Raw genomic sequence first — 25,753 nt, forward strand, 5'->3', positions numbered from 1 at the left:
GCAGCTGTTGTCTTTACCTTTCCAGCCTTGTAAATAAATATGAAATATTTTATTTTGCTCTTGACAGAACATGTAAATGCTTTATTCATCCTCACACCTGCTCTGGCAACAGCCACATCTGAGGATCAGAAAATCTGTGCAAGCTGCGGCGCTTGTAAGCAAGGATTTCCGCAGTTGTTCGGAGCAAAGGCATCCCCTTTATGCTGCCCCAGAAGGCATCTCAGGCACTGGGAAAGCTAGGAAGCAGGCTCGGGTGTGCGGCACGTACACCGGCTCGGGTCTGGCACGACTCCCTCTTTCTCCAAATCCCGGTTTGAGGCCGGCAGCGCTGCCGCCGCTGGCTCCCGATCGTGGGTCAGCCGGCACATCCCGATCGTGGGGCGGCCGGCACATCCCGAGCTTGGGGCGGCCGGCGCATCCCGAGCTTGGGTCAGCCGGCACATCCTTATCGTGGGGCGGCCGGCGCATCCCGAGCGCGCTGCCCGCATCCTTCCCCGCTCCCGGAGCCCGGAGCCCGGCGGGCGGAGCCGGCGCCGCGCCCCGCCCGTGCCGCCCTCCCGGCGTGCGGGGGCCGCCGCCGCCGCCTCCAAACTTTGTACGGGGCGAGCGGCGCTGCGGGCCCGCCGCCCGGGAGGGGAGAGCGGCGGGACCCGAGCCGGGCGGCGGAGCGAGGGGCTCCGCTCCCTGCCCTGCCCTGCCCTGGCACAGCGGCTCCTGGGGCAGCAGCCGGCCGTGCCTCGCTCTCCCGGTGGGGCGAGAGGAAGGTAAGAACGGGAAGGGGGCACGGAGCGGCGCTCCCGGCACGGTGGGAACCCCGCAGCGCCCGGGCACGGGTGTCTGCCCCCGGGATGGGTGTCTGTCTCCGGGATGGGTGTCTGCCCCCTGCCCGGGATGGGTATCTCTCCCCCGGGATGCGTGTCTCTCCCCCGGGATGGGTGTCTCCCCCCGGGATGGGTGTCTCCCCCCCAGGATGGGTGTCTGCCCCAGGGATGGGTGTCTCCCCCCCAGGATGGGTGTCTGCCCCAGGGATGGGTGTCTGCCCCCGGGATGGGTATCTCCCCCCCGGGATGGGTGTCTCGCCCCGGGATGGGTGTCTGCCCCCTGGAATAGCGCACCGGGGGGCGGCAGGGAAGCGGCGCCGCATCCCAGAGGCGCCTTTGCTGCCAGCTGCGCCTCCGGCAACCCCAGCCCCTTCCCCAGCGCAGGCACTGCGGTCCTGATGGGAATGCTGCTTGCTAATGTAATCACGTATCCTGCCCTTTTTGCTTACTTGGTGTCAGAACCCGTGTAAATCCTCTTTGGGCCTTTCTCGACCGAAAGTTAGACGCAATTTGATGCCTGACCATGAGGATCTGGCTGCTGGGAGGGAAAAAATTGGGAAAAAAGCCCCGGTGTGGTGCAGTATGCAAGGTGTGCCTGTAAATGCTATCACCTGGAGAGTTTATCCCAAAAAAAGAGCAGGAAGTGTCCTGTCAAACACTACCTGGAGTGTCACCTCGGTTTTATCCCCATTTTTTGAAAGCAGCTGATATTTTGCCCACATAACTGTCCTACAGACCATGTCAAACTTGTCCTGTTTATTTCATCGCTTGGTGATACACGAGCTAATTTCTGTTTTAAAGTGTGGTTGTCCTTTCTTTCTCCCTCAGCTTTGTCATATTGACAAGACCAAAGCATCTTTCATCAGCCTGGATAGGGCAGTAACAAATAAAGTAAAAGTGTCAGAGCAAGACAGGGCATTGCTAAAAAGGAGTTGCAAGAAGGAATCAACAGAAAGTCAGGGACTAGAGAAATGGGTGAAACTACTTTTGGGAAGAAAGGGAAGCTATGTTTTTTGGCTGAGCTACATCCTTCTGCCTGGATTTAGGGCAAAGAAGGGAAAGAATTTATATTTCTCAGCCCTCACACCTTTCTACTTCTGTGTAGACATTACCTGCGCTGAAAGAAAAAAAAAAAGATATTTTGAAGCATCTGACAGTCCTGGGACCTCACCAAATCTCTACTGTAATAGTGTATAGAAGAGTAATTCCTAGGTGTAGGAATGGGTCAAAGGAAAGTGCTCATCATAGTTCTCAACTTCTGCATAGCCTTGACTGTACAAATTGTGGTGGATCTTTACATTTTTAACCTGGTGGACTAAAGGTGTATTGATAAGGAAACCCTTTCTGACATCCATTGCTTAGGCTAGTAGGTGAACACTGATTATACTGCTAAAATCAGCGGTGTACATTAGTATGAGCAGCTGGCATATCTCAGCTACGTGTCTTGTGGTGTTTCACCTCTCAGGCTTACACTATTAATTGCTGAATAAATGTAGACTAAACAGTATGGCATAATTCTGACCTGTTTAGTTGGGGAGAAATGCCTTTCAGTTCATGCAGTCGATCTGCTCATTTTGCAAAAATAGCTTGCCCTGAGAAAATCTTTGGGATGTTGTGTGGGATAGAAGCAAGCAAAAAGGGCTCAGTCTCCTGCTGGTAGACAACCCTCCTTTCTCAATTTGAAAACCATACTGAAGGATGTCACTCGCTGATAGCTACTGGGAACAGAGGTAGGGATGAAAATGGACCTCTGTTCCTCTGAAATGTTTCTCTGAGGATGGAAGGAATTAAATGGAGCTGATGAAAAAAGAACAAGAATTTTTTAAGAACCATGTTCATCCAAACACATCAATAGCTGTTTCTTTAGGCAGACTTGAATTTGGGGAGGGTTAAGCTATGTGTAACACTCAATGGCAAGAAAGTGACATTTCTTTTCTATGCTTGCTTTCCTTAGGGAAGGTAATGAACGGGGAAGTAGAGTGAGTAACTCAGGGTTGCCGTTCCCCTGGGTGGTGAACAGTGGTGTTATATTGGTAAGTTTGCTTGGCAGTGTTAATTTCTTATTATTTTCCCAGGCCAGAGAAAGAAGTCCCCATGTTCTTGGATCTTGGTTAGCATGCCACCCATGCTCTGGGCAGTTTTCATGGGGACGTGTACTTTTCTACATTGGTCTGAAGTCCGAGTCAGAAACTGATTGTAAACCATCCATATATTGTGCCTACCAAAGTCTTAGGGTAGCACCGAATTTGGCTCAGCCTGTGTAAGGAAGGAAAAAAAAATAGTGATTTTTATGCCAGTGGTGAAATTCTTACTGACTTCAGCAGGGGAATGATTTGCTCTTCGCTATGACTGCAGTCAGAAATGAATGCCTGATTGGCAGCCTCCAAGGAGCTCTGTTTTCTGAAACATCACACAGAAAGGAAATATCATGTATAACTGTGTTTCAATTGTTTCTTGAATTGATTTCAGCATGAATAAGTTATGTAGTCATTTCAAAGAAATGCTATTATTTCCATTCTATTTCATTGGTATTTTTATTTGCCTCATGGTACAAACTATTGTAAAAAAAGTTTCTTAAAGAAAGACCCCAGCAATTAGTTCACTGATGTTAAGGAAGGGCATAAACCTGTAAGAATTTAGTAACTATTTAAAGGAAACACTTTTCATTAAGGAAAAGCTGGAAGATTATTATGCTAATCACAGTCTGGATGGTGCTGTTCCATGTAGAATTCCCATAGATATTACTGGAAGATTTGTGCTAAATAAGCACTAGTTTTAGGTGGTGGGTTGTAAAAAAAATTATATGCTGCCCAGCAGGATCTTAATCCTTCTGCATTTACTTAGGCAAACTTTGTCTTTGGAATGCTTATGAAATCTGTTCCAATTTTCAGCAGGAGTCATGCCTAAATAATATTACTGGATCAGTCTTCAAAATGTAAGGGCAAGAGAATTTAAATATATTAAGACAGATCTTCTCTTAATCCTGCAATGTAGTGTGTGGGTTAGGAAAGAGATGTAGATTTACCTCTTTGCTTCTTGTCTTAGCCCATGTGGACCAATTTCTCCACTTGTTCTTGTACTGTTTTGTTTCCAGGGGCAGCTCTGTGGCTTAGACCAGGCTGCTGAAAGGATGGGGCCCCTGGAAGCAGTAGGTGAGGACAACCAGACAGATGAAATGAAAATGGAGCTGTTCACTAAGCTGTACTTGACAAGATACACCACACCACTCAACGAATTGGCTCTGGACCCTAAACCAGAACTGAAGGACAGCACAACACTTGTTGAAGTGCAGATAATTCTTATCTTTGCTTATTGCTCCATCATCCTGCTGGGAGTGATCGGAAACTCCCTCGTGATCCACGTGATCATCAAGTTCAAAAGCATGCGCACAGTGACTAACTTCTTCATTGCCAACCTGGCAGTGGCTGACCTGCTGGTGAACACGCTGTGCCTGCCCTTCACTTTGGTTTATACGCTCTTGGGTGAGTGGAAGCTGGGCCCAGTCTTGTGCCACCTGGTGCCTTACGCCCAGGCCCTTGCTGTCCACGTGTCTACTGTCACTCTGACTGTGATCGCTCTGGATCGTCACCGCTGCATCGTCTACCACCTGGAAAGCAGAATCTCTAAGCGGATCAGCTTCCTGATTATAGGAGTTGCCTGGGCAGTCAGTGCCCTGTTGGCAAGTCCTCTGGCCATCTTCCGTGAGTACTCGTTGATTGAGATCATTCCTGACTTCAAGATTGTGGTCTGCTCTGAGAAGTGGCCAGGGGAGGGGCAGCTCAACTATGGCACTATCTACAGCATCTCCATGCTCCTGATCCAGTATGTTCTGCCTCTGGCAGTCATCTCCTATGCCTACATCCGTATTTGGACCAAGCTCAAGAACCACGTTAGCCCCGGGGCGGGGAATGACCACTATCACCATCGGCGCCGGAAAACCACCAAGATGCTGGTGTGCGTGGTTGTGGTGTTTGCTGTCAGCTGGCTGCCCTTTCACACCTTCCAGCTGGTCAGTGACATTGACAGTCAGGTGTTAGACCTGAAAGAGTACAAACTGATCTACACGGTGTTCCATGTCATTGCCATGTGCTCCACGTTTGCCAACCCCCTCCTCTATGGCTGGATGAATAACAACTACAGGACGGCCTTCCTCACGGCCTTCCAGTGTGAGCAGCGGCTGGACTCCATCCACCCCGAAGTATCAGCAGCTTTCAAAGCCAGGAAGAAACTAGAAGCCAAGAGGATTCAGTTCCCTGGGGACTCTTTCACACAGCCTACCAATGTCTAAGATGTCTGACTGTAAAGAAGAAATGTTGTGGGAAAAGGGATGAACCCATTTTGGTACATGCATTTTCAATGCGTAGTTTTATTCATAAATGGTGAAAGAACAGTAGCAGGGAAGTCAAGGCAGGTGTTATGATTTGAGGGGAGTTGATTGATATCAAGAGTATGTAAATATACAACTGCAAGGAAGTAAAAGGGAGAGGCTTAGTTTATGGCTGTCTCTAACAGGGTAAATAAAAACTCTTCCATCCCTCCCATCTTCTTGTCAAGTCTAAATGACAAGTGCAGGGTTTGCTGGTTTTGCTGGAGGAAGGCAAATGACTGATTTGTAGGATAGGAATATTGGTTGTGGGAGTGGGTAGTTTTTATATTTGATGTGAAAATCAAGAAATGCAGAAGTCTGCCAGGAGAAAGAAACATGTCTGGTGGGGGAATCAGCTGTGTTGGTTAAATTTCAAACTTTTCAGGCCCCTTCTCTCCTACAGGCATCTTTTGCAAAGACAAGGGAATCAAGAAGACAAATACGTTACTTATTTTTTGACTTGTGCTAGACTATTTCAAGCCAGAGCATTTGAAATAGATTAGGTGATGAAAACAGAAGAGAAAAGAAAAACAAAACCCACCCAAATACTGGATTCAGTGAGAGGAAAGGTCAAGTTTCTACATAAAATGGAATGTGGGTTTTGGCCAATCAAATGGGATAAAAGGCATCCCTTAAGAATTGGCGTTTATGCTGGTGAGCAAATCACGAGCCTGTGACTTGAACAGTCATTCCCTGCAGATTCCTGCCTTTCATTCTGCTCTGGGAACAGCTCACAAATGCAGTGCTTCAAAGTGGCATTTGAGGGCAGGGAATGCAGGCTCAGGTCTTCTGTGAGCACTTCATAAACTGCTAATATTTTCATTTTCAGGACCTGCTTAAATGTCTAATGTGTTATTAGCTCCACAGGCTTTGAATTGTTGTTGCTTCTGCCTGGATAATAAAACAGCAGATAATTCTGATCCTCTGGAAAGGCTGCTAGATGGTAAAGTGCTTTTCCTTTTTGTGGTTTTATGTCACATACTCATCTCGTCTTGGAGCTTTTTCCATCTTTAGCCTTTGTGAAAATTAAGAACATCTGAATGACTGTAACCTAATAACAGTATGCTATGTTTATGTGATAACTTATCAGTTATTCTGCATGCTGTAGTTAATAGTTAAATTCCTTTTTTGCTCAGGTATAAAATTTTAATCTGTTTACCGTGTTGTACACAGCAATGTTCAACTTTCTATGTCTTTGTTAAGCCTCTTTGAACTCATTAAAGAGATGAAGAAAATTTCAATCTATGTTTATTCCCAGCTGCCCTGTTGCTTATCTAGAATAAAAACAAGTGTGATATTTTCACTTGAAGTCTAGTTTGATGGCTACATTTCAGCAGCCTCATTTTTTTCCTTTGCATTTTTTGTTGTTCCTAAGTTCATTATGTTCTCTCTTACAAATTAAAACCCAATGAAACTCCAGTGCTGAAATGTTTGCAATGTAATGAATGGTATCAAGTGGAGAAATTCATCTTTGTGTATTTGGTATTTGACACCATCCTTTAAATATCCATGAAATCATTTGGACTTGGATTTTCATGAGCAGAAAAGGGAGGTCTAGAGAATTAGCTAGTGTTTACTCAAGCAGAAAAAAGTATCCATCATTCTTAAACAGTTTTACAAAAATAGATTAATTCTCCACTGTGTTCAGGACATGCTATTGCCCACAAGTTATTTTTGTCTGAATATTAATAATATCCAAAATGTAAAACTCTTACGGGTGAGGAAGGATTATAGAAGTGTGCAATTATTATGGACATCAATCACACGTATCACTTGACTCTGAACCCTTCATCAAAAGTATTATTACTACAAATAGCCTCATTTATTTAAAACGCAAATGATTTAAAAGTTCTGTTTCAACTCCTTTAAGCCTGTTAGAGTGTGGTATATAGACAGTTTTGAAGTAACCATGACAGTGTGTGCAAAATCTACAATTGCCAGACTAATTCTCTGTAATTTTAAGTCTGCTTTACATCAACCTGTATAAGAGCAATTAATTACAAATAATCTTTCCGTTTACTTCATGGTATCTTTATTTTATGGCTTCCTGAGCTTTCTCTGCAGCCATCATGCTGAGCCAGAAGTGGTGCACTAATTTACTGCATGGCTTTCCTCTCTGCCTTGTGGAGGTGCTGCCTTGGTCAGTGCCTGCTTTAGGGTAACAAACCCACGCACAGTGTCCCACTGCAAGGTGTGGATTTTCCCACTGGCACTTGAAGAGGGCATGTGGAAGAGCCAGCACTGACTTGTGCCTCTTGCATGGCTTAGTCACTCCTGGGACTTGGCTCCTGCACAAGCACAGCTACACACTTTAGTACCCATCACTAGGGATGTTTCTAGGAAAACACAGCATTTTCACATCATCAAAAGCAATGATGTAGCAATATCACTTGGGTTTGACCCAATTCCCAGCTGTCAGAAGGATCTGGAAACTCAGGGTTCATCCCCATTTCCCTGTAAAGGAAAGTGAACCTGTAAGCAATATCTGACCACAGGACTGAGAAGTCTGCAAAACCCTCTGTTTTGCCTGAAATGGGAACCAAGAATTATATTTTTAAGGCATTATATTCTTTTCCTGTTGCTTAGGTACAAGTTTTATACAAAACCAAAGAATAACAGCAGCATCCACCCATTGCATAATTTGCTAGTGGGCAGCAGGGCATCCCATCCAAAAGGAAATATCATCAATGGTCCAGAGCAACAATTTGAACTAATGTACCTCAGTTCTCATCAGTATGACCTAGCCAGCACACTGCAGCCTATCCTCAGGCAGCAAAGTATGTCTTTTAAGAGCTGTTCTATTGTTCAGTTAAACACTGAATATCATGCTTTTATGGGCAGGAACTTATGACCTTTGCATGGCACTCAGGTTCAGGCACAAGGATATCAGAACAGACACAGACAACTTAGGTTAGGCCTCCTCCCTCATTCTCCATGAGTACATCTATTATAAAAATATTGCAGCACAGACAGGATGAGCTCACTGGGACTAGTGCCATGCTGATCTTTGACATTATAGAAATGAGACCTATCCACCACATAGATGCCATCAGATGTGATGTAGGATCCTAGCGGGTCATCAATTTTCTCTTGGCCTCCATACATATTTTGATGCCTTGCAAGTTTTACTGTCAGAAAGGCATCTCCAGTCTTTGGCAGCAGGCAGTCCTGAACGGTCCCTTATTCCATAGGTACAGCTGCAGCTCTGTGCTCTCCCAGCACTGGCTGGGCAGCAGGCAGCTCAAGCCTGGAGGCAGAAGAGCTGCAGCCATGCACGTTCCTGAGGCTGTCGTGTGTTTGCCTCGGAGGAGAACACAGTGCTGTGCTGCTTCTGGACAAGTGTTAAAGTCACATTGCCTGTTAAGGGTACAGCCAGGGGCTACACGTGGAGAATGTAGAAGCAATCCCGAGTGAGCTTGCTAGGGTTTCCTGGGAAGCCAGTGAAGATGAGGTTTTGGTATGTGGAGACAGTGCTGAACCCTCACTGGGCCCTGTGAGTAAATAGCCTTCAGTGAGAATTGTGATCTCCACTCAGGGCTGGCTGCTGCCCATGACTGAACAGAAAGATTTTCTCAAATTGTTAATCTGAGGAAAAAAAAAATAGATTTGAGGCCATAAGCAGTTAAAATAAAAGGACTAAGCCCTGACAGCAAATGGGTTTAATATACACATCTATTAATATATAAATTGTATGTCAGAGCTGTGCAAAAGTTGTTCTGTAGAATAAATGTGCAGAAAACAGTTGTCTGTCTGTACAACCCTGCTTCTATACAATGTGCAGTGGCCACACATACCTTGTCAACATACTAGTAAGTTAGATAACACTAAGAGTAATAACAGAGTGGAAAATACTACCTGCATTTCATCTGTCAGACCACAAAAAAATCACTGAATTCACTGATTAGTATAATCCATTTCCTTGCTTCATAGTTTCTAAACTCTCTCCAGGATTTTCTTACTTTAATCCAGATCATGACCTTAAGGGATGAATTTTGTCTTTGGATGCCTGAGTTATTTACCTAATACTGTCATTATAAATGCCACTCCACAATAGGGGAACTACTTTGTGCCAAATTACAGGTTCTTTGCCCTGAAAAGCTATGAGATGTATGTAAATCCATGCAAGATTGGTTTTGCTAAAGACCTGTGTACTGCAGTACAAATGCTTATTTATGCAATCAGTAGTGATTTTCATATTTTCAATTGGCTGTCATTTTAAAGGAAATTAGTACAAGTGTAGTGAAGGACCCTGAAGCTGGTAACGATGGAGAAGTAAGAAAGTCACAGGATGAGCTGCTGCTTCAAGAAGAAAGAAAGAGATAGCAAAAATGAGGCTAGTGCAGATGTCATTGATTTATAGACTTTCGTTCTTCCTTTAGTCAGGGCAGCGAGAGAAACGTGTAGAAATGAAACCAGGCCAAATGAAGACATATGTACGAGGGACAGCGTTGCCCAGGGAAACTGAGGAACTTTGAGAAGAAATTCCCGTGATTGTCTGAGCCTTAAAACTCACTTCATGTTCTCAAGCAAGTATACCCGGATGTGTACATTGCTGCACCTAAATGAATACAGCTGAACAGATCTGTACTGATAAGGTATCAGAAGCAATGGATGTGTTATTAATTCTAGCCAGGATATGGGATGAATAATGCAGACAAGCTCCTCATAAGCTCATTTCAGATGGGATATATGAAAAAATTGGTGCTTGTATTAAAATCTTTTCTCTCTCAGACTTCACTGAGCTCCTGTGGAAGGAAGAGAGCTTTGGTGAAAGACAGTGGAATTATATATCTGATCGATGGAGGCACAGTTTAGCTTGAAAAGATGGTTATAATTTTTGTTTTGCTGATCTGCATAGGAGAAAAAGGCTGTAGTTTGCCTCTTGGACCTGCAGCTGAATTGCACAACTGGAGTTTATATGAAACAGACTTTTATTTGCGTGCTTCACAACCCTCATAATCTACTAACTCTGCTATGCATATCTTCAACAGCAGAATCCATGTTTGCACATTTATTGGGTCAAACTATTTCTATCCTTTCAAGTTTGAAAAAGAAATTTAGGACAGTTCTCCTACTTATTAGCATCCTTCAAAATCAGTTATTTTGTAGCGAGCTGGATTTTAAAGTTTGTTGGCAGTACTGTGACTTGGTACTCTATTTAAGGTAACCAAGCTGGTGAAACCTTGAGAGCCTTGCTCTCATTGCACTCTGGCTTGGGGCAAGCCCATCTCAGCAGAGCATGGCTACAGTTGCTCACCAAATCAAACCTGAGGGTTGGAGCCGAGGATGAGAGACCCTTTCCCAGTGGATTCTGAGGCTTGCTCCCAGGAGCTGAGATGGGGAAGCATTTTTCAGTTTTTCAGTGCTTTGAATTTTGGTTTATGCTGCTGTGAGGACAAAGTACGTTGCATTTGTCAGGAACCTTCATCCTGGTTGCACTCTAAAGCAGACAGCTCCACAGGGTGTAAGTGTGCAAGTGCCACCACATGTCTGCTGCCTCTCCAGTTCAGTGTAGCCCAGCTTCCAGAGGAGCTCTCAAACAGAGCTGACAGAAAGTGTTTCACAGGCACCCTTGGACTGAGCACGCGTACTGTCACAGGCAGACTGAGGGCACTGAGCGATGACAGGGTGGCTGTGGCAACTCCCCTCAGGGAGCTCATCCTTAGCCCTGATGAAAACTTGCTCTCCTACCTCCCACTCTCTGAAGCACTGAGGTGGCCTGAGGCACCAAAAGCTGATGGCCACTCCACATTAATGCGTGAAGTGAGTGGTGGTAGATGGGTACTTCGGCAGTGCATTTCTTCTCTGTGCCTCCATCAGCTGTACTACCCATACCAGAACTGAACTGGCAGCAAGATCCATGGGGAAAAATGTTTTACAGATAAGAAGTGTTGATGTTCTTGTACTGACACTAACACTGGCTGATGGGTGGTTTTGCAAAATATAAATACTTTAAGGCAGAGCTGGGTGCAGCTGTGGTGGGATGGGTGTGTGCAGCAGCAAACCTCTCCTCTGTCACCACAGCATGAGGAAGATGCTTTAATTCCTGCTTATGTAGGTGACAGGTGAAAATTTAGTGTTAGGAATACACTATAGTTTTCAGTGTTGAGATCTCTCACGAGTCCTATTAAGCCAGAGGAATGATTGCAAGGACAAGTAGAACTAAAAATTATGCAAGGCTGAAGCTATAATAAAGTCAATCTCACTGTGCATAGTAAGTTTGCTTTCTTAGAAGTTAAAATTCCGTGGTTATCTCAGATAACTGGAATTAAAGGTAGAGAAAAGAGAGGAAGAGGACTCATTGCATTCAGAATCCTTATTTTATTTGCTTGTTTTCTTCTAATGGTGCAGCAAAAGACTTATATCCAGCTCAGTGTATAACTGATTACCAGGACATAAATTGAAATGAAAAATCATACTCTCCATAATTGCTATTCAAAAGCCTAAGCTTGCAATATTCCCTGAAAGCATGCTTTCTGATTTATCTATCCTATTCATCATCCTTTCCCTCTTAGTATTTGTGCCTGTGCTATGAATTCTGATTTTAAACCTCAGAAGAAGCTGCCTTTCTGACTCTTAAGTTAGCTGGAAACCCCAATGGTATGTTGTCTTACTCTTGATAAACTACTATCTAGTATCTCTCCTGATCTCTTCTTCTATCTTGGGCTATAAGAGCAAGTAGCAACTTCTACTTTGTGTTTATTATTTAGCTGTTCCTGACAAACTCCTGGAACACTTCATAATGCCATAAGCATCTGTTGCATATGTATGATACAGCTAATTTCTAGCTGCTCTGGCTTTCCTATAGTAGAATATAGTTGTTCCAGTCCATAAAAAAAAATACAATTCATCATTTTTGTTGCTCAGTTTGCTACTTCTCTGAGACATAATGCGGATGATACCAGAAAATTTTTCTCTCTCTCTGTGCAATTGAATATATATGGAAAGCTTGGTGCTGCTATGAAGGAAATTAGAGTATTTGGCTGCATAATGCTTAAATCTTGATTTCTGAATAAAACCTCAGACTAATGATTCTTCAAATGATTATGAAAATCCCAGTAATTTAACATTAATAAAGCAGCAGGAAGTCCTGCAGGGTGCTTGACAGGACAAGACAGCAGGATGAGGCAGTCATGCGACTTGAAAAATACTGATCTTTGGCTCAAGAAGGCATTTTGCTTACCAGTTTTGTCCTGTTACACAGGAAGTAGCTTGTCCCTTCTGCTGGAAACAGGTGCTCATAGTGCAGGCTCTGCTGCTGAAAGGGGAGGATCCTCATAAACAAAAGATACAGACCTTTGTGAGTGATGCTGGCAGAACGATGCCGTGTCCTTGAATACCTCCCCTTTCACATTTCGTTGCCCATCTTCTACCCAGTTTGCTGCAGAAGAGATTTTCCTCTAGGGATCTACAAGTGACAATCCTTCAAGGTCTGTTTACAGCCTTATGTCTTCAGAAATCCTAAACAAGTGACACTCAAACAGTGGGGAAGTGCAAACAGTGCAAATATGACTACAACTCTATCACAGCAAGCCTTTCTGTTTGAAACAAATGAAATACTGACTCATCAAAAAAAGAACAGGTAAAATGACAAATGTCAGAGCACTGATGACTTTTTTTTGTTCCTGTGATTGTGATTTCAGATTAGAAACTGCATTAATGTTTTTCTACAGAAGTTACACCTAACCAGTATCACAGCTGCTGAGATGAAAAACAGATTAAAGAGGTAAACTATTAAGACTGCTTTTTCCAGCACAAACAAACTGAAGTGCACTTCTAATCTTTGTACTGTTGTGATTCTTGGTGTTGGTGTCTATAGCTGAGCTCCTGCCAGCTGATGTGCTTACTGCTGAACTTTCTGTTACAAAAAGAGCTGAAAGATAGAGAAAAGCAAATTTCAGTGACAGATGCTTTTGAATATATGCTTTCAACTCCATTTTATTCCTTTGAAAATCTCCCAATAAACCATTTCATGCCTTTAGATATACATGCCCTTAGCTCCGTAACCTGTCCAGGATGTTTGGCAGTACCTGACTGAAATTTCATTGGACCTGTCCTACCACTCTGACTGAAGGTGGCCAGGTAGCAGGCCTTCATTTTACCTGGATAATTTGCAGCCCTAATTAAGCATACATTCTCTCAGACACAGGCTGGAACACTCAGGATGGAAGGCTTGCAGACACCCTACTGTCTTTGGCTCACCCGTGAGGATGCACCAAGTGTGAATGATCATCAGGCCCTCGAGGGCTCTGTCCATCTGCAGGTCTCCCTAAGACTAGCACCTAACAAAGCCAAGGGAAAGCATGTGCTTTGCATATCTTGCCACACTTCTTTCCTTACATTGCAGCCCACACCTTAGGATGTCAATGTAGAGTGGCTTTTACCAGTGTTACTTGGAAAAAATGGGTGCTACTTTCATGTTTCTGGGGCACTTCACTGATCACTACTGGATACTTCCCTCCTGGCTGTCAGGAGGTCAGGTTTTAACATTCAGCAATATTTTGTTGGCTTGAGTGTGTAACCAAGACCACTCTCATCCTTCCTTCCTACCTACCTCAGCATCTGAAATTGGATTTTATGAGTTTTTTTGTGCCTGAAGTCATATACAGCCATATTTAGAGTTATATCCTCTCAGAGGCTGCTGAGAACCTTTGCCTGATGCAGATTTCAGTTTCTCACTAGACACTTTTCAGATGGAAAGAGGTGAAAGCCAACCCTGAACACAAAAAAGCAGCCAAGTTTCTGCATTCAGCTTTAGAGAAGGACAAAATCTACACAGGGAGAATTGCCTATTAGAGTTCCACAATTCATTGGATTTTCATTTTCTATTAACACACACAGCTTAATTGATTTTGAAACAGCTCATTACAAAAGTATGGTCCTAGGCAGTGTTCTTAGTATATTTTTATAATGTGATTGCAGACTGGTCAAAGGGAGATGTAGGCTATTAAGGCACAGATGTGTTCCCATTGTTTATAATCTTGGAAACACTTAATGCAGACCCTGCTGGATCTGAACACTGTAGCACCTAGCAACTCAGGAGTACTTCAATCCTAATGTACACTGGCAACTATTTTATTCAGATGAACAGTGTGCCACTTGAGGTCACGATTGGTTTGTAAATCCATACTTAGGAACTCTACTGAACTCTGTAAAATTATACCAGACCAAAATATTTTTTTCATGGAAAAAACTAAAGATAAGCCTGATGACTTATTTTATTTTACCCTCAGTTACTTGCTGTGTTTAATACAAAGTTATTAGTTGCCTAACACTGAGACACTAGACACTTGTCTATCCTTTTTCTTCTCAATTTTTTTTCCCTAAGTAATGCTTGAGTTGAGTAGAACAATATTTTAAAAGGAGAGAAGAAGGTCAGATGTTGACAAATATATCTGGAAATGATGGAGTGAGCCATTGGAAAAGAAGGAAAAGTGGTTCTCACAGAGAAATTTGTATTGCCCATTTTTTTGCCACCACAAAATGTAGCTAAATGCTTCCATCCGGTGTTTTCCAAAGCAAAGCAAAAACAGAACAGTAGGCATGTAAGCTGGTGACCAGATTCTCAGCTGCCATAAATTAGGTCAGTGTAGCTCCACTGCACACAGTAATACTCAGACCATTTATATCTCATTGTGGCACCAGCCTGAAGAACTCTCCCTTTCACATGCTCAATTTCAGATAGAAGCAATAAAAAGAAATGCACTACGTTAGCACTATGACAAAATTTTTCATATGCCCTACTTTTTATCTCTTTGGAGCTTTGTTTGGATGGATTATTGGTAAATGCAACTTGTGTCTTCCATCTGAAACCCCTCCTGAGGCAGGAGGGAGAGCACAGGAAAAAGGGGCTCTGCAAGTCAGAGCAGCCAGGGCTGTGGTCACAGCTGTTGCCAGCAGCAGTGGGCACAGGGGAAGGAAAGGCTGGTGAGGAACTGGTGGCTGGAAGCTCTTGGGTAGGAGATTGAAATGGAGATGCTTGAAAATGGGATAAGAAAAAGATGGGGGATTTTATTGCAAGAGAGCTTGAAATTACACGGATAGAAAGGAGAAGTTGAGGTCTTAGAGCCAGGAGATTAGATTTTATAAAAGAACAGCTGTGTGAAATGGTAAATCAGGGATTAGAGTGTCAGGAATTAGAGCTGTGGTCAGGGATGGGTAATAAAAAGAGTCTTTTCTCAGGCTTGTTAACCCCATATCTGTCAGGTACCCTTTTCACTCAGCTAGGTGTTTGAGTTGACAATCTGTGATAATGGTGGTATCTGCTGATCTCCATACTTTTGAAGTATTGCTATGAAAATTGAAAAAAACATTCAAGGGCATTTAATCACCTGAGCAAGAAGGTTTACTAATCTTTGTGTTCTTTCTCTTAGTAAAAATAAATATTTTATTCTGAGTTTGTCATAGAAGGAACAAGAGTTGAAGAGATCCCAGGGAAAAACTATTTTCATTGGTTTTAAACCTGATGCAATTCCCTGTTTCTCCACACTGCAATATGAAACCATTTCAAATTTAGCAACCCAGCGGACAGTCCAAATGAAGCCTGAAGCTCCTCATCAGCAGCCAGTTTCCTTGGCTTGAGTTTCAGCAATCCAGCTGATGTCTGGCAGTTGCTCCTTCATCTGTTCTTGTTCCCATAGAAACAGAGAAAATAGTCAAACTTAGGTAAAGCTTTTCTTCTTTTAATTTTTTTTATTTCTTTCTGTGAAAGAACAGCAGCAAAGATGTTCACGAAGTGCTGCTTGTTTTCCGTGACCTGGGGCCCTTTATCACTGGAACTGGCAGAAAGTAAGCAGCCAGCTTCAGAACCATAAGATGCTGTGGAAACTACAAGAGGTACAGGCTCAAATGAAATAGAGACATTGAGACAGATATTTTTTCAGACAAGCCTACAGACTATATCCACATAGTCAACACACAGTCAACAGCAGTACAAGATCAATAAGAGTTTACCAGATGAAAAAGTAAACAAAAAGGTATGAAAAAACACCTGTAGGTGTGAATTCTTCTCTTTGTGATTTAATAGCACTTATTGACTCTAGTAAGAAGCAGACTGTATTGTTTGGGTTTCTTTCATTATTCATTATTCATGTGCAGACATGATCAAAATATTTGCTGAAATTGAATTCTTCCTTTTGTTGTAACCATTTTCTGTAACACTACAGCCTGGTTGATTTGTGAGTGCTTGTGCACACACTCCTTTTGGGCAATATGGTGCTTTCACTTAATTCTCCTGAAATTATTCTGGTTCTGTAATGGTGCAGAGGAGCAGAAGTTAGCCCAATGAGTGTGTTTTACACCATACATTCCTGTAAAAATAAGACAAATAAAAACAAGACTTGGCATTTAAATGAGCCAAAAAGGAGAAGAAAGTTTCTCTCCCAGGATGGCATCCCTTCTGCCTCAAAATGCGTGGGTTTTATCACTACTGTGAGTGCTGTGCAGCCCTTCAGAAGGACCTCGACAGTGTGGAAAGATGGGGAGAGAAGAACCATCTGAATTTCAACCAGGACACATGCAGGGTCCTTCACCTGGGCAAGAATAACCCCCTGCACCAGGACGGGCTGGGGGCCAGCCTGCTGGAGAGCAGCTCTGGGGACACTGGGCCAGCATTGTGCCCTTGTGGGCAAGAAGGCCAGCGGGATCCTGGGGTGTGTTAGGAAAGGCAGTGCCAGCATGGCCAAGGAGGTGATCCTGCCCCTCTGCTCAGCCCTGGTGAGGCATAACTGGAGTGGTGTCCAGTTCAAGGGAGACAATGAAGCCTTGGAATGGGTCCATTAGAGGGGAACAAAGATGATTTAGTGACTGGAGCTTGGACTGGATCATCTCTTTTTTGAGGAAGGGCTGAAGAAGCTGGGCCTGTTCAGTGTCGAGAAAACTGATAGAGGACCTCGTCCTTGTCTATCAGTATCTGAAGGAAAGATGTCAGAGGTCCAGGCTCTGCTCAGTGGTGCTGAACAACAGGACAAGGGGCAGTGGGCAGAACCTGATGCACAGGAAGTTCCACCTGAACTTGTGGAAGAACTTCTTTACTGTGCAGATGGCCATGCTCTGTAACAGGTTGCCCAGAGAGATTATGGAGTCTCCCTGGACTGGAGATACTCAAGAACCCTCTGGACACAACCCTGTGCCATGTGCTCTGGGATGGCCCTGCTTGAGCAGGGACATGGTGACCCACTCTGGTCCCTTCCAGCCTTACCCATCCTGTGACCCTGTGGTCTTCCAGAGAGATATCACATAAGAATGACAGTGCTTCATCTGTCTGATCCAGACCAGTCACAGAATCATCACAAACATCCATCATGCCCAAATGTTAACATCTTTTGGTTCTCTTAGTGAGGCACTACATGACTGGCTGGACATCCATTTAAAGCCATTCTCCAGACAGATTTGGGAACAAGCTGGAGAGGTGTCCATCACAAAAGTTACCATAATGAAAAGCATCATTCTGGGACATAGTTTCTATATTGTGACATGATTTCACAACACTTTTTTTGAGTTTTCATGATAATTTATCTCTCATATATGCAGACACTAATTTCTATAGTCTTCAAGCTTTGGCAGCCCTGAGGTACTTCTACTGTGGCAGATAAGAGAGTTAGCTGGTGATTGTCAAGGTAATAAAATGGCTATAGAAAACCAAACCCTCTTGTTTGTTCTTATGAGAAATACCCATTTCCAATAAAATGTTTACATTTTAATGTAGCGAGGAGGAATTTCTTTATGGTTTTCATTAGCAAGGAACACTTTAGGATTTTACTTTAAGTATATTTGCTAACAAGGGCACTTAATTTTCTTTCATAATTTTCTTCTTTGCCATGGAAGCAGCAATTTTACATATTGTAAGAGGTCAAATAATAGTGCATCCTGCCTCTCCTTAAAATCTGGGAGAGAAAAATCTCCAATTCCAGTTTGAAACAGCCAAGAGAGTTAAAAAAAATGAAATTCACTTATGGATTGATTGATTTGTAGGAGATAGATGAACCTAGATTCACTGCTTTAGTATTCCTTTCTTCTTGGTGCCCTATACTCCAATTAATTCACTTTCCCTCATAGCTGACTCAGAAATGTGAACTCTGTATGTGAACTCAATGTAATTTATTTTTATTCACCAGCTGGGGCACAAGCAAGGTAACAAGCCAAGCTCTTTCTTCATCAATTGTCTTTCCTGTATCGGAGGTTGTACCTTTTGTGTATAGAAGGTCAAACTGAAAATTACTTACAGAATGTAGGAGTTTATTTTTTAGAGCATCAAAATGAGTAGACAAGATTGAACCAAAGGTCTGTCTAACCCCAGAAGGCCAGAAGAAGTGAATAATTGATTGGGAGAGAATAGTGACAGAGCAGGCATATCATGACAACTCACCCCAGCACACCCTGTTTTCTGGAGAGCTACACACACTGCTCATTGGTAAGCTGTATTCAATAAATCCTTGAATGCTATGAAATAGTTATATTTCAATGCCAACTTGTCCAGGAGACCTGTCTTGCTTTATATGCTTATTCAAGCACTTAATACTCCACAGGCAAGGATTTCAAGGTTTAAATATATGTTGCATGAAGGACTAGTATTTCTTAGGTTCCTTGCATGGGGATCTTGTCATTATTTTTTGCTGTTTCCCTCCAAAAATGAAGTTCATGACCTTCACCACAAGAGTCTGGAATACCTCAGCCTTGTGCCCATTGATGAAAAGATCTACTAACCATTTGCTTACCTAAAGCTGCAGTGTAAGAGAAATAGGGAATTAAACTTCAGCAAATCCTATTTAAACCAGAGGCTGAACTGTCTCCATTAATAAATGATGATTTGGGTGAAGATAAAACAACTACTAGAAAATCAATATTTAGTTATTATCCAAGGATACAGGCTGTTTCTATCTCTTTTCACATGAAATTACATAGTAATACATTCAGCATTTTGCTGGTTGGCTTTTTACCAGCAAATAATTTCTTATAAAAAGCAAGCAATAGTCCAGCTATCAGCAAGAGGCAGGCATCATGCATCTCATTATTTGAGACACAAGAATCTAACAGGGAATGACTGCTGCTTCCAAATCATTCCTCTGCTGTCTGTATTTAATAGCATTGCTGTGAATATGCTTGTGGTGCTTTTGAAGGGTGTTGGGCTGACATCAAGAGGTGGATGAAAACAGAACTTGTTTTCTGCACCCCCAGGATCAGGAAGAGCAATGGCAGTAGGCACATGTCAGTCAGACTGATGCTACATGCTACTGATTACATGCCATTTTTCATAATCCAGGTTTGTCTGTGTCTTTTTCAGTAGGACTTTTGATTGCAGAAGTGAAGGCATAGGATGTGTGCACATCCACTCAAACCCCAAGGAATCATACGGCAGGTTTGAAGTAGTGGTAGAAGCAGGACAAGGTTTATTCACTTGGATGTCTGGTCTTATGAATTATGGATGTTTGGTAATTCTGAATTATGACCTTTTTAAAATGTTGTATGAAAGGAGAGAAGATCAGCACTCCCCTTGAAAGGGATGGAAGAGGTCCTTGTGGCCTGTACAAAATGCATACAGGTAAGGCACTGCCACCTACTTTGTGGCATCTAACCATGTTTAACCCAAAGAACAGCATAAGTTGTGTCAGGGGAAGTTTAGGTTGGATATTTTGGAAAGGTTCTTCTCCCGCAGGGTGGCTGGGCACTGGAATAGGCTCCCCAGGGAAGTGATCACAACACCAAGCCTGGCAGAGTTCAAGAAGCTTTTGGACAATGCTCTCAGGCACAGGGTGTGACTCTTGGGGTGTCTGGCCAGGGCCAGGAGTTGGAATCAATGATCCTTGTGTGTCTCTTCCATCTCAGAATATTCTGTGATTCTGTGACAAGGCAAAAGGCTAGTATTTAAAGTTGCTGCCTGTCCAAATTCACTGGTGGTTGTTAAAAAATATTTTGGACTATTGAATTGCATAAACATGTCTATTCCAGCACCTGAGGTATAGACACAAATGCAGAGAAACCCTTACTGTAGGTTACAGAAGACTTCAAAATGCTGCTATCAGGTGTGCAGCCAGAACTGACTCGGGGTTTCTTCACAATACAGGTAAAATTTAGGTTTCAGATGTGATGTGGTAGAATTCCTTTCTGCCTTCGTCTTGCAGATTTTACCCTCCTTCCCACAATGGAAAACAGAGCTGTGCCCCATTGTCCTGCACTCCCCTGCCTGGCTCTGAGTCCATGCTCTGGGAAGGAAAGCAGCAGGTACTCCTGGCCAGAGCTGGGCTCAAAGAGCAGGAGTGAAGGTGCCAAGAGGGCTTCTCGTGAGCACAAAAGCCCTGCATCCATCCATTCATCACTTCTGAAGTGTCCCTGTGGAGTGCACATGGGAGTTTGGTGTGCAGCAGCACTGGGAAGGCCATACAGATTAAAGTTCTTTCTCCCTCGGTGCTGGGCTCTGCACCACAGCATGGGTTCTTTCAGTATTTCAGATCTTTTTGGGGGTTTATTCACTTTCCATGTGCACCAAACAGGATGCTAGCTAGCTCATTAATATTCTGCTATGCTGTAGCTGGATCCTGAAGCTCTCATTCTCGTTCTCATTCTCATGCAACTCTGCTGCATTGCATGAGACAAGCAGCGTAAGCAACAGCTGCCTAGCTCAAACCACATTATGAAACTTGTAGGCATAAAATGATTAACATAATTTCTAAAATCTAAGTAAAATTTAGCCATGGCTAATTTCCCCAGGTGCTCTAGAAATACCTTTTTCTTGTTTAAGAGGTATTTAGGTCAGTCAAGTGTTATCAGTAACTAGCATTTAATGAGAAAGCTAATGCTTTCTCTGCTTCAGTCATCAGTTTTTCTAAAGCTGACTATTCACAGAAATCTGGGTTGTTTTTTTAAAAAATATATAAATATACTAACAAGTAGCACAATATACAGTACAGATGAGCAATCTCTGTCCTCATATTTCATCAGGAACCTCTTTCACTCCTCCTGCCTACAGCACTTGTTCTCTCATTTACTAATTCTTTAAGGACTGACCTGACATTTTACAGTTTATCATGATTCAAGAGCAGAGCACAGCAAACTCTTTCAAAAGCACACTGAAGCACAGCTTGTACCCCAAGCCCTCCACTCCTACTTTGACAGTGTGTATTGAACCAGACTAGGAAAATGATTTCAAATATTCCAGAACCACATGTATTCTGAAGAAAAAAAGAGCAGAAGAAGACAACAGTGAGGGATGTGAGAGCTGCCCTTTCTAAGCACTCAGTGAAGTGCACTGACACACACCTTAATCAGTATGGGATGGTCTGGCTTGGTCTTATGGGCATAGTTCATACGGAATTTCTGACTTGTCTGTCCATTGTCTGGAAGATCTGTTACCTGTGGTAAAGACTCCTGTCCTGTCTGTAAGGAGTAAAAACCCCCATGAAGTGCATTAGAGATTAGATTTGTGTTGAAAATGCTTAGCAATATTTTTCTGTATAAAAATGAAAACAGTGACCATCTTCTGCAGCAGCACAAAAGGACAAATCAATTCCAATGATGCAGAAGGCAGTGTGGCTCCCCACGGACTTTGTGTTCTCAGAAACACTAAGAAATGAAGTAACCAGTCAGCGACAATCAAAGACAATGCAGCAAACATTTCTTGAAAGGACTTATTCAACAGTACTGTCTCATCACATGATCATGGTCTTGTCTAGCATGCTTCATTATCCACTTATTCATTATTTACAAATGTTTGATCTGATGTGATGGGGAGCTTTCCTCCCTTTTTTAAAAGGTTTTGTAGAGTAAATAATTAAATATCTGTATATGGAAAAGGGAAAAAAATCAAGACACTGAGCGCAGCAGCACAAAAGGACAAATCAATTCCAATGATGCAGAAGGCAGTGTGGCTCCCCACGGACTTTGTGTTCTCAGAAACACTAAGAAATGAAGTAACCAGTCAGCGACAATCAAAGACAATGCAGCAAACATTTCTTGAAAGGACTTATTCAACAGTACTGTCTCATCACATGATCATGGTCTTGTCTAGCATGCTTCATTATCCACTTATTCATTATTTACAAATGTTTGATCCGATGTGATGGGGAGCTTTCCTCGCTTTTTTTTTTTAAAGGTTTTGTGGAGTAAATAATTAAATATCTGTATATAGAAAAGGGAAAAAAATCAAGACACTGAGTAAGTTAAATGATGAAAAAAAATCAGGTTTGGAATGAATCCCATTTATTCAATGAGTATTCAATGACTTGAAACAATTCCCTTGTAAGACATTACAGATTCAGTACACAATGCTGCTCAAGAATGACACTATATTTATAGTGAGCCAGGAAGTATTGTGAGATAGCAATTAGACACATTCTCTTCAAAGCTTGACTATCTTTCTGTAACATTTTGGTTTTTCATTGTTCCAGTAATATATAATGGTAGCCTCCTTATTTCAGTATCAGAAATGTGGAATTCTACCAGAATATGGAATAACTGGAAAAGTTGTCTGGTTTTGCTTTGAAAACCTGTGGGAAGACTTTCTATTTTCCTCTGAGAATCAGATGAGAGTAAAACGAAAGGATAACACAAGCTGTCTGCAGTAGGAATGCATTTATTAGACAGAAGCAGGACTAGAATAAAATTGTGTTAAGAGTATATGCTTTATAGGGGAAAGAGCAAAAGTAAAGAAAGTGTGGAAAGAGATTCATTGCTTATCAAGCTGGGAGGAAGATAAAACATGAAAACAATTGAGTGTCTGAAAGATTAGAGTATTGTCAATATTAATAATGTGGATTAAAAAGATTAGCATAATTGACACTAATTTCACATTGTGTAAATTTAGAGTGTAAAGAATTTCAAGAGGCTATAAATGGTAAACCAGTGCTGTCAAAAGAAAAAACATTCTCTTCCTGCCTAAGTTTACTTTTCTAATATTTTACATCAAGACATTTTCAGTGAAACACTGAGATTTTGATTAAATAAATTTTTATAGGCTGAGGTTGTTTTCTATTAAAAGAAAAAATCAAATTTTCACTGAAAACAATCGTGGGCTTTCACTATTTAAAATGAAAGTCATAGGGCCTCTTCAGAAAAAGAGACATATTCTGATGCAGATACTTTTGGATATCCTAGAAAGAGGCCTGCAAGTGTATTCATGATGAAATAGCAAAGACAGGAATTGAGAGAAATGAAAGCAGCTTTGGAAATGACATCTGTGGAAACAAAGACAAATGAGTGTTTTAAAAAAAAATATTTATGCTAGGCTGATTCAAATCACATTGTGAGGCTGGTGAGTCATGGAAAGCAAGAAAATAATAGGATTACACAGGGAACTGCCTTTGCGAGATGGCTAAAGCTTGTATCCTCCAGCACCCTTCCCAAAGTGATGCCCCTCAGGCTCCTGGGTGACCAGGTGAGGAGGAGCCATCCCCTAGTGAGGGACAGGTTGGGTTGTCCTACCAAGCTGTGCTAAAGCAGAACAGGCAATTAATGCAGGGGTTTGCATGCATGTGAGCTCCCGATTCGCTTGCATCTCTTTGCCGTAATAAGCGAGCGGCTAACGCTGGCTCCATGTACCCAGCCACAGGAGCTGGAAGGACAGCACTGAGAGAAAGATTTGCAGTTAAATTGCCTGAGCAGACTAAACACAGAAAGAACATTTTAAATTAGCTGGGTTCAAATGTCGGCTCACTTCAGAAATTAGAATTAATCTGATCTATCACTGTCTCGCACATCTGTCAGCATGAGAAAATCACTAACTGGCAAGGAAACAGAACTGGCTGTCTGCTCTAGTCCAGAACAGCAGAGCTATCAGATTTCAGGAAGGTTTTTACTTCTCTTCTGAAGGGAAACTAGGGGCAGAAAAGGAAATTAACTTTAAAAGAGGAAACTCCTCTACCATAATGATAAGAAAGGGAACTCAAATAGCGTATCTTATTGTTGGGGAGAGAGAATATAAACATTACTAATAAGAATAGTCATAATTTACATCAAATAATTACATTCTTGTAACTGCTGCCTGTGGATTAATCCCTGGGAATACAAACATGGAATTACTCATTAATACTCCATATAATCATTGCTACACTCATGCTTCTTTATTTTTGGTCCCAGTCTTTATTTTCCTCAAGAACATTTCCCAGTGAAGGCATGGGCTGTGGTAAGGAGAGCCCATGGTTCCCGGCTCCAGAGTGGACCACAGGGCTCCTGGTTTATTCCTACTCTGTGTCAGGCTGAGGGCACTCATCTCAAGAGTGGTCAGAAGTACAGCACCGTGAGAATACTGCTGTTCCTTCCTTATGCTGCTGTCTGGGATGTGAGCTGTCCTATTAAGTGAGGCTATGTCAAAGACTTCCGTGTCAGCCCCAGGTAACTTCTTGTCTGGTTCCCAAATCCAGCTGTGAGCGCAACAAGGAGCCTTCAAAAGCTGTTTTCCTTTTTCTAACAAAAAAGAATCACTCAGAAAATGAGGCTGATGTGTGCTGAGCTGTCAGCAGGCTGCCTGGGGAGTGACATACTGCCAGCAGTCGGTCAGCCAGACGGTCACTCTGGACACAAGCAAGAGATTATTTCTTTCATTTATGTGTCTGAAGCTAACTTGCTGCTCAGCTCTTAATTGCTCAGTGGAAAAAAAGTATGCAAGGCTCTGTCTCCCTTTCATCACAGGTAGATCAGATATAGCCTGTGGTGTCTAAGCAGATGAGGAGGAAACAAAAGTGTCTGCTGGCCTGGATCCCCTTGGGTTTTTTGGACAGGGTACAGAGAGTGATGCTGGTGGGGAGTAAATTTATGCCAAGTCCATGTGAAATGGCACAGAGGTCTAACCTCAGAGATATTACAGATGTTTTGACTTCATGACTTTAGAGGTCTTTTCCAATCTAAATGATCTATATATCAGTCTTGGAGTAGCAGCAATTCCCTTCCCTCATCTTTATGAACTATTTTTCTAACACCCCACTCACTCCTCCTCAAGAAGCAAAGGGAAGAAGTCACTGCTGCTGAGGTGCCTCCAACCAGAGATGCCAGAGCAAGAGTGGGACCATCCAACATGTGAGGTGTGCAACCAGGATAGACCAATCCAGCCCTAGTTTTTGTAAAAAACCAATATATTCAATTTAGTCTTCTTGCCTTGCCCTCTGCAGTATGCACTTACAGAAAGTAATCAATGAAAGAACAGTGGTTCCAATTACAGCCTGCTTCCCAACTTGCTCCAGGGTAATACTCAGACTGAAACAAATGACAAAGCTGTATCTTCTCCTCAGTCCTTAAAGAATCCATCTTTTCTGACATTCAGACTAAATTTAAACTGTAATTCAGGACAATTTGGTGATGGTAGCTGATTGTCTGTCTTCAAGTGATTTTTAGCCACTGTGTCGCACTATTACTATTTTGTGTCTTGTGGCATGGAGTTAATCCTACATTACCCATAGTATTTGGGGAGAGAACAATGAGATGTGTATAGGACAAAGCAAAGCAAAAGCACATCTCTTCATCGGGCTTGTACACCAAGAGGAGAAAGAAAGGTCAGCAGCTCTGTAGTGTGTTTAGGCTCCAGCAGGGGCTGATGACAGCTGCAACACACATGAAACCTCCTACAATATTATGCCAAAGT

The 25,753-nt window shown here is 42.6% G+C and overlaps 1 protein-coding gene and 1 non-coding gene across 2 annotated transcripts; both read left to right on the forward strand.

Annotated features, from left to right (window-relative positions):
- The first annotated feature begins 555 nt into the window (after positions 1–555).
- NPY2R (neuropeptide Y receptor Y2) lies at positions 556–6,428 on the forward strand. Its single transcript, XM_039700288.1, has 3 exons — positions 556–764; positions 2,776–2,854; positions 3,916–6,428. Exon 3 carries the CDS (start codon positions 3,952–3,954, stop codon positions 5,107–5,109), a length of 1,158 nt encoding a protein of 385 aa, XP_039556222.1. The 5' UTR covers positions 556–764; positions 2,776–2,854; positions 3,916–3,951; the 3' UTR covers positions 5,110–6,428.
- Positions 6,429–19,643: 13,215 nt separating this feature from the next.
- Positions 19,644–19,769, forward strand: LOC120498064. The gene has a single exon (XR_005626631.1). It is a non-coding gene; the product is annotated as a U6atac minor spliceosomal RNA (small nuclear RNA).
- Positions 19,770–25,753: the final 5,984 nt, after the last annotated feature.

This window comes from Passer montanus, unplaced genomic scaffold, assembly GCF_014805655.1.
Source record: "Passer montanus isolate IOZ18808 unplaced genomic scaffold, ASM1480565v1 scaffold14, whole genome shotgun sequence".
Lineage (NCBI taxonomy): Eukaryota > Metazoa > Chordata > Aves > Passeriformes > Passeridae > Passer > Passer montanus.

Excerpts from the sequence above, each read along its gene's own strand:
- NPY2R (XM_039700288.1), top strand. The coding sequence starts at position 3,952 with ATGGGGCCCCTGGAAGCAGTAGGTGAGGACAACCAGACAGATGAAATG.